The sequence below is a fragment of the Oncorhynchus kisutch genome, linkage group LG3, assembly GCF_002021735.2.
Source record: "Oncorhynchus kisutch isolate 150728-3 linkage group LG3, Okis_V2, whole genome shotgun sequence".
Classification (NCBI taxonomy): Eukaryota; Metazoa; Chordata; class Actinopteri; order Salmoniformes; family Salmonidae; genus Oncorhynchus; species Oncorhynchus kisutch.
Genome location: NC_034176.2, coordinates 57290368 through 57306312, shown reverse-complemented (window position 1 = coordinate 57306312; position 15945 = coordinate 57290368). Strand labels below are relative to the sequence as shown.

At 44.1% G+C, this 15945-nt stretch overlaps 1 protein-coding gene across 1 annotated transcript in view; it reads right to left on the bottom strand.

Annotated features, from left to right (window-relative positions):
• Nucleotides 1–12246: 12246 nt before the first annotated feature.
• LOC109886024 (docking protein 4) overlaps nucleotides 12247–15945 on the bottom strand; it is a 50923-nt gene continuing 47224 nt past the window's right edge. The window contains exons 7-9 of the mRNA XM_020477785.2: nucleotides 15493–15631; nucleotides 15205–15319; nucleotides 12247–15006 (exon numbers count right to left, since the gene is read on the bottom strand). Of these exons, the coding sequence (XP_020333374.1) occupies nucleotides 14864–15006; nucleotides 15205–15319; nucleotides 15493–15631 (397 nt within the window). The 3' untranslated portion in view covers nucleotides 12247–14863. The remainder of the gene's footprint in view (nucleotides 15007–15204; nucleotides 15320–15492; nucleotides 15632–15945) is intronic.

Sequence of the window (15945 nt, the reverse complement as noted above, 5' to 3'; positions counted from 1 at the left end):
ATTGAGAGTTTCATGGAAAGAACCAACAACCCGTTGTATCTCTGTCATCTATGTAAAGTTACAATGTAAAGTTCTGTTCTCTCTTCGTATCCTTGGCTAGGTGGAGGAGAATGACAATGAGCTCCTAAACAGCCGAGTGGTGGCCATCGATGACGGAGAGGACATCTCAGGCCTCACTAACCATATAAAGGTCAAGTTCCTCTTCCGGAATGCATCACTGGTTAGTGAGCATTGCATATTCACACCACAATCAACCGTCACAGTCTCGTTTTAATTTAATTTTGTATTATTATTATTAGGATTATTTTCCTGTCTGCAATCCAAAAATGTCTTTACAGCCTCAATCATTTATGTTCACATGTACATTTTGTGGTGTGGATTGGAATAGGTCAGTGACTAATATATTCTCTGATAGGAAAACAAATCACTTATGTCAGTGTTCTGGGATGTTGAAAATTGTAGGGTTATTTATTCACGAAACAAGAGTTTTATGATGCACTATATACAACTAAATGAAATGTTGAAAATGTTTTACTGTATCTCTTTGTTTCACAGATACTGTTGCACATTGGAATTCCTCTGGATGTGTCACTGAGACAAAGGAAAGTGAAACAGTGTGCTCTTGTAACCACCCTTCATTCTTCGCTGAAATAACTTCTTAACCTAACTCTTAAAATATGTTGTGACCTCACTTTAACATTCTTTTGATCCTTTAAATTAAACTCTCAATCAAAGCGTGATCTAGCCACTGTGTGTTTTGTTGACGGCAGTCTCCGGTCAGTGGCTCCAGTGCCAGTCTGAGCTCCTCCTCTGTGTGGTTGCTGACGTTGTTGTCCAGGGTGGGCTGTGGAATATCCCTCTGTTTCCTGTGTCTGGCTCTCCTCATCCACCTCAGATCAGATTCTACTAAATCAAATCAAATTATATTTGTCACATACACATGGTTAGCAGATGTTAATGCGAGTGTAGCGAAATGCTTGTGCTTCTAGTTCCGACAATCTAGTTCCGACAAAATAACCAACGAGTAATCTAACCTAACAATTCCACAACTACTACCTTATACACACAAGTGTAAAGGGATAAAGAATATGTACATAAAGATATATGAATGAGTGATGGTACAGAACGGTATAGGCAAGATGCAGTAGATGGTATCGGGTACAGTATATACATATGAGATGAGTAATGTAGGGTATATAAACATAAAGTGACATAGTTTAAAGTGGCTAGTGATACATGTATTGCATAAAGATGGCAAGATGCAGTAGATGCAGCAAGATGCAGCAGTTTAAATGAGTACAGTATATACATATACATATGAGATGAGTAATGTAGGGTATGTAAACATTATATTAAGTGGCATTGTTTAAAGTGGCTAGTAATACATTTTTACATCAATTTCCATCAATTCCATTATTAAAGTGGCTGGAGTTGAGTCAGTATGTTGGCAGCAGCCACTCAATGTTAGTGGTGGCTGTTTAACAGTCTGATGGCCTTGAGATAGAAGCTGTTTTTCAGTCTCTCTGTCCCTGCTTTGATGCACCTGTACTGACCTCACCTTCTGGATGATAGCGGGGTGAACAGGCAGTGGCTCGGGTGGTTGTTGTCCTTGATGATCTTTATGGCCTTCCTGTGATGTCGGGTGGTGTAGGTGTCCTGGAGGGCAGGTAGTTTGCCCCCATGATGTGTTGTGCAGACCTCACTACCCTCTGGAGAGCCTTACGGTTGTGGGCGGAGCCGTTGTCGTACCAGGCGGTGATACAGCCCGACAGGATGCTGTCGATTGTGCATCTGTAGAAGTTTGTGAGTGCTTTTGGTGACAAGCCGAATTTCTTCAGCCTCCTGAGGTTGAAGAGGCGCTGCTGCGCCTTCTTCACAATGCTGTCTGTGTGGGTGGACCAATTCAGTTTGTCCGTGATGTGTATGCCGAGGAACTTAAAACTTTCCACCTTTTCCACCACTGTACCGTCGATGTGGATAGGGGGGTACTCCCTCTGCTGTTTCCTGAAGTCCACAATCATCTCCTTTGTTTTGTTGATATTGAGTGTGAGGTTATTTTCCTGACACCACACTACGAGGGCCCTCACCTCCTCATTGTAGGCCGTCCCGTCGTTGTTGGTAATCAAGCCTACCAATGTAGTGTCGTCCGCAAACCTGATGATTGAGTTGGAGGCGTGCATGGCCACGTAGTCATGGGTGAACAGGGAGTACAGGAGAGGGCTCAGAACGCACCCTTGTGCAGCCCCAGTGTTGAGGATCAGTGGGGTGGAGATGTTGTTACCTACACTCACCACCTGGAGGCGGCCCGTCAGGAAGTCCAGTACCCAGTTGCACAGGGCGGGGTCGAAACCCAGGGTCTCAAGCTTGATGAAGAGTTTGAAGGGTACTATGGTGTTAAATGCTGAGCTGTAGTTGATGAACAGCATTCTCACATAGGTATTCCTCTTGTCCAGATGGGTTAGGGCCGTGTGCAGTGTGGTTGCGATTGCGTCGTCTGTGGACCTAAACATACCAGCCAGCTGGTATGCGCATGCTCTGAGGACACGGCTGGGGATGCCGTCTGGGCCTGCAGCCTTGCGAGGGTTAACAGTTTAAATGTTTTACTCACGTCGGCTGCAGTGAAGGAGAGCCCACAGGTTTTGGTAGCAGACCGTGTCAGTGGCATTGTATTGTCCTCAAAGCGAGCAAAAAAGTTATTTAGTCTGTCTGGGAGCAAGACATCCTGGTCCGCGACGGGTCTGGTTTTCTTTTTGTAATCCTTGATTGACTGTAGACCCTGCCACATACCTCTGACACTTAGCTGACACAGCTAATACTTACATTCACTACATGCAAATAACTAGCCACCACACACAATGCAATTCAAAGAGAACATCCTCGTTGGAAAAACAAGTTTTGGGATTCAAAGTACCCTTTTTATATCAGCAGTTGTCACATAGTGCTTTTACAGAAACCTGACCCCAATGAGGAAGCAAAAGAAACCTAGATAGGAACTGCCATAAAAATTAGATTTACTATATTGTTAGATTTAACATTAGATTTAATCATAACTTCTTCCCCCAGAAGGGGAAAATCTGATGATTCCCTGTGCATCCACATCCACCTGTGCGTGGCGCTGCTGTGCCTCAACCTAACCTTCCTCATCAACGACAGCCTAGCCTCTCTTGGTGTCCATGGCCTGTGTGTTGCTACGGCAGCATCCACCCACTACTCTCTGCTGTGCACCCTCACCTGGTTCTCCCTGGAAGGCTTCCACCTCTATCTGCTCATCATCCGGGTCTTCAACATCCACGTCAACAGATACCTCCTCAAACTGGGCCTGGTAGGATGGGGTGTTTAACTCTGGGGCAATTAAATTAAAATTTTCCTAATCTCTTTCAGGAATACCTGGCATAGAGTTACCATAATTTTTGCTTGTGGCAAATATGGAGAATACAGAATATACCAGCAAGACGGTGGTGGTGTTAAAATGAAAGTAATATCATGATAATGATAATTCTATGTGTTTTCATATTACCAATGACTTCCTTTCTCTCTGTAAAAAAACTGACTGGGTATGAACAGGGGGACAGTACTCAGTCTGCTGGGTCTGGCCTGGCTCCTGGGGGGTCCTGCTCTTCCAGTTTGGCCCCCTGAGGGAGACAGCCTTCTACATCTTCTGCACCATCAACTCTCTCCATGGTGAGATAAGATACAGCCCTTATTCTCATTCACATCAGGTACACACATGCACACATACATACACAGTAGTCCTGTGTACAGGAGCACAATCCCATGTAAATTCAAGGATAAAAGCTCATCATGATAATTGAACGTTTCTATTTAATTAGTGTTTTGCTCTTAATGTAATTGTACGTAGATCTAGTAAGTAAAGGCATGCCATTATAAAACACTGTGTTATAAAACACAATGTCCTGTTGTGACATTGATACAGGATTAACAACCCAGTCTGATACTGTGGTCTATGGTCAGGAGCTTGGGTATATTACACCACTGGGTGTCACTATTGTATACAAAGACAGACATCATATTTCAAGAGCAGCTCTTGTAATTCAGTCAACATGCTTAGAAAAAGGGTTAGGGCTAGCTAAAATGCTCTCCTAACCTGCTACGAAAAGTCACTTATATCTATATCTAGTCAAAACCGCTTATTACAACCTACAGGCCTCTTCCTGTTTCTACGTTAACTTGGCCAGAATAGGCATCTATCTCCATGGTAACCACTGAAGTGTGTTCAACCCCGAGATGCATCCAGCTGAAGCACAAAACAAACAAAAAATGTGTTTCCAGGTTTGCTTGTAAGATTAGGGCCAGTTTCAATGACTTCTGACAACTGCAGAGCAGTTTTATTTTTATTTGGGAGATGTCGGAGGTGTAACTGCATTGGAGATGTCAAATCAGCAAACAGCTCCCGGCTTTATACCTCGTGGACATTGCCATTGGATGTCCTGAGTCGCATTAATAATAATACTATAGCGACCCGCACAGACAGCTGTGTGTTATGAGTTATGCGATTTGTTTGTTGTGTTTGAGGGAGAGTGCTAGAAGGATGGCGGCTGAAGCGGACATAAGTGCTTTGTCAACTGTGCTTCGCGCAGATTCTGGGGGGCGGACCGAAGGGGTGACATAGATGCTGCGTGACGAGAGGATGGAGCTCAGGATGTAAACAAACATGGCGGCGCCCTGTCCCCGACTGCATCTGTATCTGTTAAGACCCCGAAGTAATCCTGTAAGGGGGATTGGGAAGCTTGTCATGTTCAGTTTGAACTGTTAGCTCATGCTGGCCTCAGGGATGATGCTCTGTCCTGTTTGATATTGATTAGCCCTGCAGACGTGATTATGTGGATTTAGTTGGAGCACTGAGGAGGCGCTTTGAACAGTGTGTACAGCCCGCGCTTCTGCGCTCCGAACTGAGTAATTGACGCAGGCAGCCTTGAGAGCTGCTACGGGTGCTAGTTAATGACATTGAGAGCCTCTCTCAGCGGGCATATGCTCACATGCCCCCCTCTGTGCAGAGCGAGCTAGCACGGGACCAGTTCATACAAGTGCTCTCTCCTATGGAGCTGCGCATACAGACCCAGCTGGCTCATCCTGAGTCATTTCAGATAGCATTGGAGAGGGAGCTCGTGTGGGCTGGGACTTAGGTGGGGGTGCATGGAGACACCCACTGTGCGGGCTGTGGTGCAGAGCAGCCCAGGGCCGGAAAAGCCTGCATGGGTGGCTGAAATTACTGAACTCATTCGTGCCGTGTAGCTAGAGGTGGCACAAAACACACGCCCTGGTCCCATGGTCTGCTGGGTGTTTGGCCAGCCAGGCCATCTGCACCGGAATTGCCCCATGTCCCCCAGAGCTCAGGGAAATGGCTCTATGTCAGCACTGGCCCGGACGGGGGAGCAAGGCTGTGTTGGGGACTTTTGTCATGTCCCTGTCACTATGGAGGGGGTGCCCTGCTCTGCCCTGATGGACACTGGGTCCACAGTAACCCTGGTGAGGTCAGATATTGTGCCAGGTTGGACTCAGTTTGAGCCCACAACTGTTCAGCTCAACACAGTCACAGGTGAGCTGGCACCCATGAAACGGAAGGGAATAATGACTGACAGTAGGGGTCAGGACAGTGCATTATCCTGTGTAGGTAGCGGTTGTGCAGGACCCTTGTATCCTACGGTTGGACTTTCTTAGGAGCACAAGCTGCCAGTTATTCCTAAATGGGTGGAATTGCAATCTACTGTAGAGGTCTATGCCCAAACAGTTTGAGCTTCTACTTTTAAAGCTCCATCTCTCCAGAAATAAGCCCCTCGCTGTTGCTGCTTGTTATAGACCACCCCCCCCAGCTCCCAGCTGTGCCCTGGACACCATATGTGAATTGATTGCCCCCCCATCTATCGTCAGAGTTTGTACTGTTAGCTGACCTAAATTGGGATATGCTTAACACCCCGTCCTACAATCTAAGCTAGATGCCCTCAATCTCACACACATTTTCAAGGAACCTACCTAGTACAACACCAAATATGTAAACATGGGCACCCTCATAGATATCATCCTGACCAACTTGCCCTCTAAATACACCTCTGCTGTTTTCAACAAGGATCTCAGCGATCACTGACTCATTGCCTGCATCCATTATGGGTCCACGGTCAAACGACCACCACTCATCACTGTCAAACGTCCCTAAAACACTTCTGCGAGCAGGCCTTTCTAATCGACCTGGCACGGGTATCCTGGAAGGATATTGACCTCATCCCATCAGTAGAGGATGCCTGGTTGTTCTTTAAAAGTGCTTTCCTCACCATTTTAAATAAGCATGCCCCTTTCAAAAAATGTATAACAAAGAACAGATATAGCTCTCAGTTCACTCCAGACTTAACTGCCCTTGACCAGCACAAAAACACCCTGTGGCGTACTGCACTAGCTTTGAAAAGTCACCGCAATATGCAACTTTTCAGGGAAGTCAGGGAACAATACACACAGTCAGTTAGGAAAGCAAAGGCTAGCTTTTTCAAACAGAAATGTGCATCCTGCAGCACTAATTCCAAAAGTTTTGGGACACTGTAAAGTCCATGGAGACTTTAAAGCTGCCCACTGCACTGAGACGAGGAAACACTGTCACCACTGATAAATCCACGATAATCGAATTTCAATAAGCATTTCTCTACGGCTGGCCATGCATTCCACCTGGCTCCCCCAACCCCGGCCAACAGCTCTGCACCCCCGCAGCAACTGGCCCAACCCCCCCCCGATTGGAAAGTGGCTGCGGTCATCCCCCTCTTCAAAGGGGCAGGCACTTTAGACCCAAACTGTTTCAGACCTATATCCATCCTGCCCTGCCTTTCTAATGTCTTCAAAAGCCAAGTTAACAAACAGTTCACCGACCATTTTGAATCCCACTGTACCTTCTCCTCTATGCAATCTGGTTTCCGAGCTGGTCACGAGTGCACTTCAGCCACGCTCAAGGTCCTAAATGATATCATAACCGCCATCAATAAAAGAAAGTACTGTGCAGCCGTCTTCATTGACCTGGCCAAGGCTTTCGACTCTGTCAATCACCACATTCTTATCGGCAGACTCAACAGCCTTGGTTTCTCAAATGACTGCCTCGCCTGGTTCACTAACTACTTCTCAGATAGAGTTCAGTGTGTCAAATTGGAGGACCTGTTGTCCGGACCTCTGGGAGTCTATGGGGATGCCACAGGGTTCAATTCTCGGGCTGACTATTTTCTCTCTATTATATATCAATGATGTCGCTCTTTCTGCTGGTGATTATTTAATTAATCTCTATGCAGACGACACCATTCTGTACACATCTGGCCCTTTGGACACTGTGTTAACAAACCTCCAAACAAGCTTCAATGCCATACAACACTCCTTCCGTGGCCTCCAACTGCTCTTAACTGCTAGTAAAATGAAATGCATACACTTCAACTGATCGCTGCACGCACCCACCCCACCCGCCTGACTAGTATCACTACTCTGGTCGGTTCTAACTTAGAATATGTGGACAACTATAAATACCTAGGTGTCTGTCTAGACTGTAAACTTTCCTTCCAGACTCACATTAAGCATATCCAATCCAAAGTTAAATCTAGAGTCAGCTTCCTATTTCGCAACAAAGCCTCCTTCACTCATGCTGCCAAACATACCCTCGTAAAACTGACTATCCTACCGATCCTTGACTTTGGCGATGTAATTTACAAAATAGCCTCCAACACTCTACTCAGCAAATTGGATGCAGTCTATCACAGTGCCATCCGTTTTGTCACCCAACCCCCATATACTACCCACCACTGCGACCTGTATGCTCTCGTTGGTTGGTCCTCGCTACATATTCGTCGCCAAACCCACTGGCTCCAGGTCATCTATAAGTCTTTGCTAGGTAAAGCGCCGCCTTATCTCAGCTCACTGGTCACCATAGCAACATCCACCCGTAGCACGTGCTCCAGCAAGTATATTTCACTGGTCATCCCCAAAGCCAACACCACCTTTGGCCGCCTTTCCTTCCAGTTCTCTGCTGCCAATGACTGGAACGAATTGCAAAAATATCGCCCTCACTTTAAGCGTCAGCTGTCAGATCAGCTTACCAATCGCTGCAGCTGTACACAGCCCATCTGTAAATAGCCCATCCAACCAACTGCCTACCTCATCCCCATATTTGTTTTTCTGCTCTTTTGCACTCCAGTATTTCTACTTGCACATCATCATTTGTACATATATCACTCCCGTGTAAATTTCTAAATTGTAATTACTTTGCCACTATTGGCTTATTGCCTTACCTCCTTCATTTGCACACACATTTGCACACACTGTATACAGATTTTTCTATTGTGTTATTGACTGTACGTTTGTTTATCCAATGTGTAACTCTGTTGTTTTTGTCGCACTGCTTTGCTTTATCTTGGCCAGGTCGCAGTTGTAAAGGACAACTTGCTCTCAACTGGCCTACCTGGTTAAATAAAGATGAAAAAAAAGAAGAAGAATCTGATTGAATCTAAACCTAAGTGTACTCATAATATATATAGATATGTTTTTGTAAGTTTTGCTATTTATTAAACTTTCTGTTTAGCTTTTTTCCTCAAATTATTTTTGTTTCATTATTGAAATGCCCATATAGCTTTTGTAAAAATAAATAAATAAAGAATTTAAGAATTTGTTCTTAACTGACTTGTCTAGTTAAATGGAGAAAAAAAACACCGATATTGAAATGATCATGTGATGAGGCAGGACAAAAACAAGCCACAACCAGTCTTTACAGTGTATTTTTTTTATAGTAAAAACTGCAAAATGTTAATACCACAAACATTACAGGACACACATGGCATTTTGTTAAAGGAATTCATGCAACAGGGGTTTCAATGGCAACATGCTCATAGCATACCTACATCAGGGTCCCAGGCACTGAGTCCACACAAAACTATAGTCCTAATATGTCCTGTTTAGTGTGGTCTCCCCAAATCACACCACGTGCCTCACCCAAAGGAAATGCACCGAGACAGAGCAAAGTATGTTACGAGGCAGATAACAATGTATCGTATTAATGTTTTTAATTTCAAGATCAATTTAAGCACTATTCCCAATGTTCCAATGACTGTGTGGGGCTGTAACTTCCAGATTGATGAGAAGGTTGAAGTGTTGTTTTCTCTGTGCTCTCAGAGAAAAGTAACACAGCTCTAGCTGGGAGAAACCCTGGCAGAGAGGAGTATTTCAACTTTGTTTAATTGAATGTGCCATACAAATGAAGGCAATTTAATGAATTATATGAAGAGTGACTTGGTCCTCCTTTCTTTTTGGAGAGGAGAGGAGGTTGGTTTGAGAAGTCCTCCATTATGTGCCAACTAACCTAAACAGATACCAGGAATAGTACAATGAACATAAACCAATAATTTGTGGCGAATGTCTGAAATAAACCATTTTCCTACAGAACACAAACATCTTTGCCTCTGTAAAAATGCTTTTGACGAATTAAACTCTTATCAAACTTTCTGAACGCACATTTAGCAGATGTATGATTAACATGGAGGAACATGTTTGGAGGTTGAAATTTGGGTACCTCAGCTTGTCCAAGCCATTCCTCACCAGCAGAAATAGGTTCCTGAACCTAACAAGACTATGCTGGACAACTGGCAAACAAAGATAGCTAAATATGTTTTCTATTTTTCAAACATCCTGGTGAAATTGAATATTTGTCGACAGGTGGCTTGGCCCACAATCTAGTCCATTAGCAGTTGTAAAATGTAGTTAAAGTATTGTTAAATATACAAACGTGCAAGTGAATTGTATGTGACGTGAGGTAAAGTTTACATTTGTGTGCCTGCTATGCAAATACAGTGGGGCAAAAAAGTATTTAGTCAGCCACCAATTGTGCAAGTTCTCCAACTTAAAAAGATGAGAAGCCTGTAATTTTCATCATAGGTACACTTCAACTATGACAGACAAAATGAGAAAAAAAATAGAGAAGATCACATTGTAGGATTTTTGTTTTTCATTTTTTTTTCACCTTTATTTAACCAGTTAGGCTAGTTGAGAACAAGTTCTCATTTGCACCTGGACTTTGTTTTTAATTAATTTATTTGCAAATTATGGTGGAAAATAAGTATTTGGTCAATAACAAAAGTTTATCTCAATACTTTGTTATATACCCTTTGTTGGCAATGACAGAGGTCAAACATTTTCTGTAAGTCTTCACAAGGTTTTCACACACTGTTGCTGGTATTTTGGCCCATTCCTCCAGGCAGATCTCCTCTAGAGCAGTGATGTTTTGGGGATGTTGCTGGGCAACACGGACTTTCAACTCCCTCCAAAGATTTTCTATGGGGTTGAGATCTGGCGACTGGCTAGGCCACTCCAGGACCTTGAAATGCTTCTTACGAAGCCACTCCTTCGTTGCCCGGGCGGTGTGTTTGGGATCATTGTCATGCTGAAAGACCCAGCCACGTTTCATCTTCAATGCCCTTGCTGATGGAAGGAGGTTTTCACTCAAAATCTCACGATACATGGCCCCATTCATTCTTTCCTTTACACAGATAAGTCGTCCTGGTCCCTTTGCAGAAAAACAGCCCCAATGCATGATGTTTCCACCCCCATGCTTCACAGTAGGTATGGTGTTCTTTGGATGCAACTCAGCATTCTTTGTCCTCCAAACACGATGAGTTGAGTTTTTACCAAAAAGTTATATTTTGGTTTCATCTGACCATATGACATTCTCCCAATCTTCTTCTGGATCACCCAAATGCTCTCTAGCAAACTTCAGACGGGCCTGGACATGTACTGGCTTAAGCAGGGGGACACGTCTGGCACTGCAGGATTTGAGTCCCTGGCGGCGTAGTGTGTTACTGATGGTAGGCTTTGTTACTTTGGTCCCAGCTCTCTGCAAGTCATTCACTAGGTCCCCCCATGTGGTTCTGGGATTTTTGCTCACTGTTCTTGTGATCATTTTGACCCCACAGGGTGAGATCTTGCGTGGAGCCCCAGATCGAGGGAGATTATCAGTAGTCTTGTATGTCTTCCATTTCCTAATAATTGCTCCCACAGTTGATTTCTTCAAACCAAGCTGCTTACCTATTTCAGATTCAGACTTCCCAGCCTGGTGCCGGTCTACAATTTTGTTTCTGGTGTCCTTTGACAGCTCTTTGGTCTTGGCCATAGTGGAGTTTGGAGTGTGACTGTTTGATGTTGTGGACAGGTGTCTTTTATACTGATAACAAGTTCAAACAGGTGCCATTAATACAGGTAACGAGTGGAGGACAGAGGAGCCTCTTAAAGAAGAAGTTACAGGTCTGTGAGAGCCAGAAATCTTGCTTGTTTGTAGGTGACCAAATACTTATTTTCCACCATAATTTGCAAAAAAAAATCATTTAAAGTCCTACAATGTGAATTTCTGGATTTTTTTTTCTCATGTTGTCTGTCATAGTTGAAGTGTACCTATGATGAATATTACAGGCCTCTCTCATCTTTTTAAGTGGGAGAGGAACTTGCACAATTGGTGGCTGACTAAGTACTTTTTTGCCCCACTGTAAGTACTGGTGTTGATGTTGAGTAACATGTACGTTCTGTGGAAACAACCCAGTATCAACCACAAAACTAAGGAGTGATCCAAAATGCCTGTGAAATTATTACAAACATTGTAATAAAACAACATTTTCACCACCACAATAAACAGATGTTCAATCCATCATGAGATATCCAGTCCTATTGCAATTCTTATCCAGGAGGGATTTGGCCGATAGAATTGTTATGAAAAATATACAAGCAGTTTCCGTAATGTCGCTCGCTTGTCTGATGAAAACCAAACAAAACATTTTGCCAATTATATATATATTTTTTACATGTATTTAAAGCACTAACTCCCCTCAATGTACTCTGAACCTTTCATGACTCTGGGACCAATAAATCCTATTCGAAATAGCCTTGGGAGTTTCATAATTGTATGTTTGTTCGTGGGAAAATGTTCTAATCTTTTCGATGTCCTGAAACGGTTGTGTTTTGGAGATCCGGTTTTCACCAGACAGCGACGATATAAAAGAGAACCAAGAGAAAGAGCAGCGACGGAAACGAAGTCTAAGGCAAAATAGTTTCAAGGAGAGGAGGTAAAGCGGACGAAATGGAATGAAACGTGATAGTTTCGTACCCATGGAGGGAGTATGAAGACTCCTCCCATTCCAAAAGACTTGTATCAACCCTTCCCCTCCATACATCATCCCCATGGTAACATCTCCCTTTCATCCAATGAAGTAAATCACTTCGATGACCCCATGATCAGGTGAATCGTCGTTCTTTATTTCCTTGTGCCAAGTAAACGTCTGTAAAAAAAAATCTTCACCCACATATCTGGACGAACAAGTCCACAACATTTCAATCTTACCATCGTTACGCAGTATAAAAAATGTGTGGAGTGCATGCATTTCAAAGAAACGTCCCCCAGACAATCCCTGTCACAGAACATTCAGCCATACACCGCACACTCTCTCTCACAAACACACACATCTAGAGACCACACGATGTGAAATAAATAGCTGTATTTTCAAGAACCCAAGGGGGCAGCAACAACTCATGTATGTACACAAACACAAATACATAGGGTTTAAAACATAAAGAGTATGTTCAACAAAAAGCTTAGCCCTTTATGTAAACATGAGATAAATCATCTGTAAATGTGTGTTTTATTGGATTCCAGCATTTAACAAGTAGCCTTAGACATCAGACTGTCCCACTCTGGCCAACTCAAATAAATAACATTACACCTAGTCAAGGAGATTAGAAAATTACCTCATTTTATAAGCTTCACATATAATAACTTTAACAGTGGTGAAATACTGTATGTATATATATATATATATTTCATATTAGTCCAATCTCTAACTACATGGTGGTATTAGTTGGGTCATATCCAAGTGTCACAAATGAATAGACAGTTGGAAAGTCTTAGTTCATAGTCAATCAAATCTGCTATAATGTTGAGACGGGTTGAAATAATTAGCCTTATTAGTTATAAACCCAATCTTCTGTAAGAACTGTGTAGAGGGCAGGTTTTATACTTCCAGCTATAAAAACATGTGTTTCTCTCTTTGTGCAACAGTCATCTACTAACTAACCCACTAGCAGTATCTAGGCTACACCCCTAAAATGAAAGGACTCCATGTGAGGGTCCTCTGAGGCAGGTAACTTATGGACCCGCCCTAGATCTGTGCTTATCCCTCACATGACCCAAATTAAGAGCAATGGCTCCTGATTTATCAAAAACACATTTAAAAAAAGAAGGGAAAAAAACAAGTGCAAACATGTCAAGAACCATTTTGGTCAGGCGATAACCCACCCCCACACACCAGAAAGTCTGTGAAGCTACAAACACGGGACATTAACAATGGTTATCACAACTTCACTAGTTCATTATACTCTTGTGCCTGACAGGAAACTCAATGAGGAGCCACACTATGACACAGTCCGTGGTGTCTCCCTCAGACCAAGGACCTCCACAATAATGATGAGGTTTGAGGGAGTGGCTACATCTTTGTGACGTCTATATATTTTTTTTAAATCTAGCTTATTATTTACCATGTCTAAATTCTCTCTTAACATAGGTTTTAAAGTGGCCAAATGACAGTAACTGTGTATCCCATTCATGCAGTACACACACACACACACACACACACACACACACACACACACACACACACACACACACACACACACACACACACACACACACACACACACACACACACACACACACACACACACACACACACACACACACACACACACACACACACACACACACACACACACACACACACACACAGGGTTCCATTACCATATTATGAACAGCCTTGGATGTCTTCACAACCCAATGGCAGGAAACCAGGAGAAAACAACAATCGAAGTCATGACTTCAGAGGCATATGGCTCTCCCTCCCTCTCATCACTGCCTCCCTCTATCCTCCCAGAAAAATCTGTCTATTTTCTTTATCAGACAGAACAGTATACAAGGTAAAGTCAGGTTGTTAAGTCTGCTACAAGTTTTTTTTTTAAGAAAGAAAGATGAAAGACAAGTGGTCCTTTGTTTCTCTGTGGAATTAGACCAGGTGTTTGGTTGGATGGTAGTCCAGGGACAGTCCCTCTTCCACCCACACACAGTTGAAGAAGGAAGCCAAGGCCAGTACTTGGGAAGAAACTGTTGTCTTACATATGTGTCTGTCAGATTGAAGTTATGGGTTGGAGCGAGTGCCACAATCCTTATCATGCTGGAGAGCAGGGATGGTAGGAAGGGGTCCTACTGTTCTGCCCCCAATAAGAGCTGTATGGGGACGTCCTGAGCCCCTAACATTGAACTTTGCTAAGAGCTGGCATGAGGTACATGAAGAGGTCTGTCGCGAAGGGGGTTGAGGTGATGGAGAGCTGACTGAATCCCATCAGAAAATAACATTTCACAGGGGTTAGAGAGGAGACTAAATCACATCCTTACAGCTCACACCCATCCTCCTCCTGTTCCTCCTCCACACCCACAGCAGAGCAAAGAGAGATGCACCATGCCACAATGTCAGCTCACTAAGAGGCAACAAGCCACTGCTGGCTCGCACAATGCACTTTGCCTCCACTGTGAGGGATTCTGGGAGTTGAAGTTCCTTCAGGTAACCAGCCTTTGGAAGAAGAAGAGAAGACCAGAGGCGCTATCACGTCCTGCTTCACAGAGCTCCCAGCTTTAGAGGAGGTCCTATGACCCCATCTTAGAGCCCACTCCCCACAACCCAACCTGATTGGCTGGAGGGTAGATGAGGGGGCGTGGAGTTGAGGTAAGCACTGCAGAGAAAGGAGAATAGGAGGAGTGCGGTGTATAGAGTGGAGGAGGCTAGGGGTCTGCAATGCACCCCTGGGATCACTGGCTGGGGTAGGTGGGGTAGCGGGCGGGGGAGTGTCGGCTGTGTGCCAGGGGCATGGTAGCGTGGCGTGGCTCTGAGGGCAGCCGGGTGGAGAGCAGGTCTGCATCAGGGCCAGTCTGAGAACCACCAAACATGTCACCTACAGGACAGGACAGGACACAAGAGACAGACGAGAAAAAGTCATGTCTACAGGTGCAGCCTACTCTATAAGCTTCTGTATGATTCGTTAAACTCCAGACCCCATGTTCAAACGTTTACACTTTCCATATTCAGACCAATGTTCCCACTCTAGCCCCAGTGCTGTGTGGTTGAGATTGTAGTCTAGGCTGTGGTTTACCATGGGCTGGGTCCATGCCCCCCTGGGTGCCAGTGATATGGTGCCAGAAGGCACTGCGGGGCAGGATGGCTGTGGGGGTACAGGGGTAGGAGCCCGCCTCAGAACCTTTAGACAACTGACAGAGAGAAAAACATGTATTAAAAACACAGTATGATATAGTATCACATATTGTATTACACAGTATTATATAGTATCACATATTGTATTACACAGTATTATATAACCATTATATAACCACCAGGGAGAATACTGTGTGTGTGTGTGTGTGTGTGTGTAACTGTGCCCTACTCTGCTGTTCTTCTCCATCTCCATCAGAACTCTCTTGTGCTGCTCAGCGATGGCTAGGGTGGAGGAGTGGACTCTCTGGTAGATCTGTTCTCCCTCCCGCGTCTGGAATGTGTACAGGCCTTCTCCACTGTCACACATCCTGGAACACACCAACACACACTGCTCAGTACAACATGCATGTGTATACAGGCCATAATAGGTCATATCAACAAATCATCTTATATAGCTGTGTTTTTGCAAACAGTCCTTTTGCAGGCACACTTTATTCACCACAAATTGTTCTCAAGCAAATAGCAGCCAATAAAACTGCATCCTAAATACCACTAGGTGGCAGTGTGGGACTACGTTCTCCCTACTGACAGTGCATCACTCTTATCTTTGTCCTTTAGGGGGCACCCTGCAAGTGGACCGAATCCTTTCTTTTCAAGTTTATCAAAGCGCAGGAGGAGATAA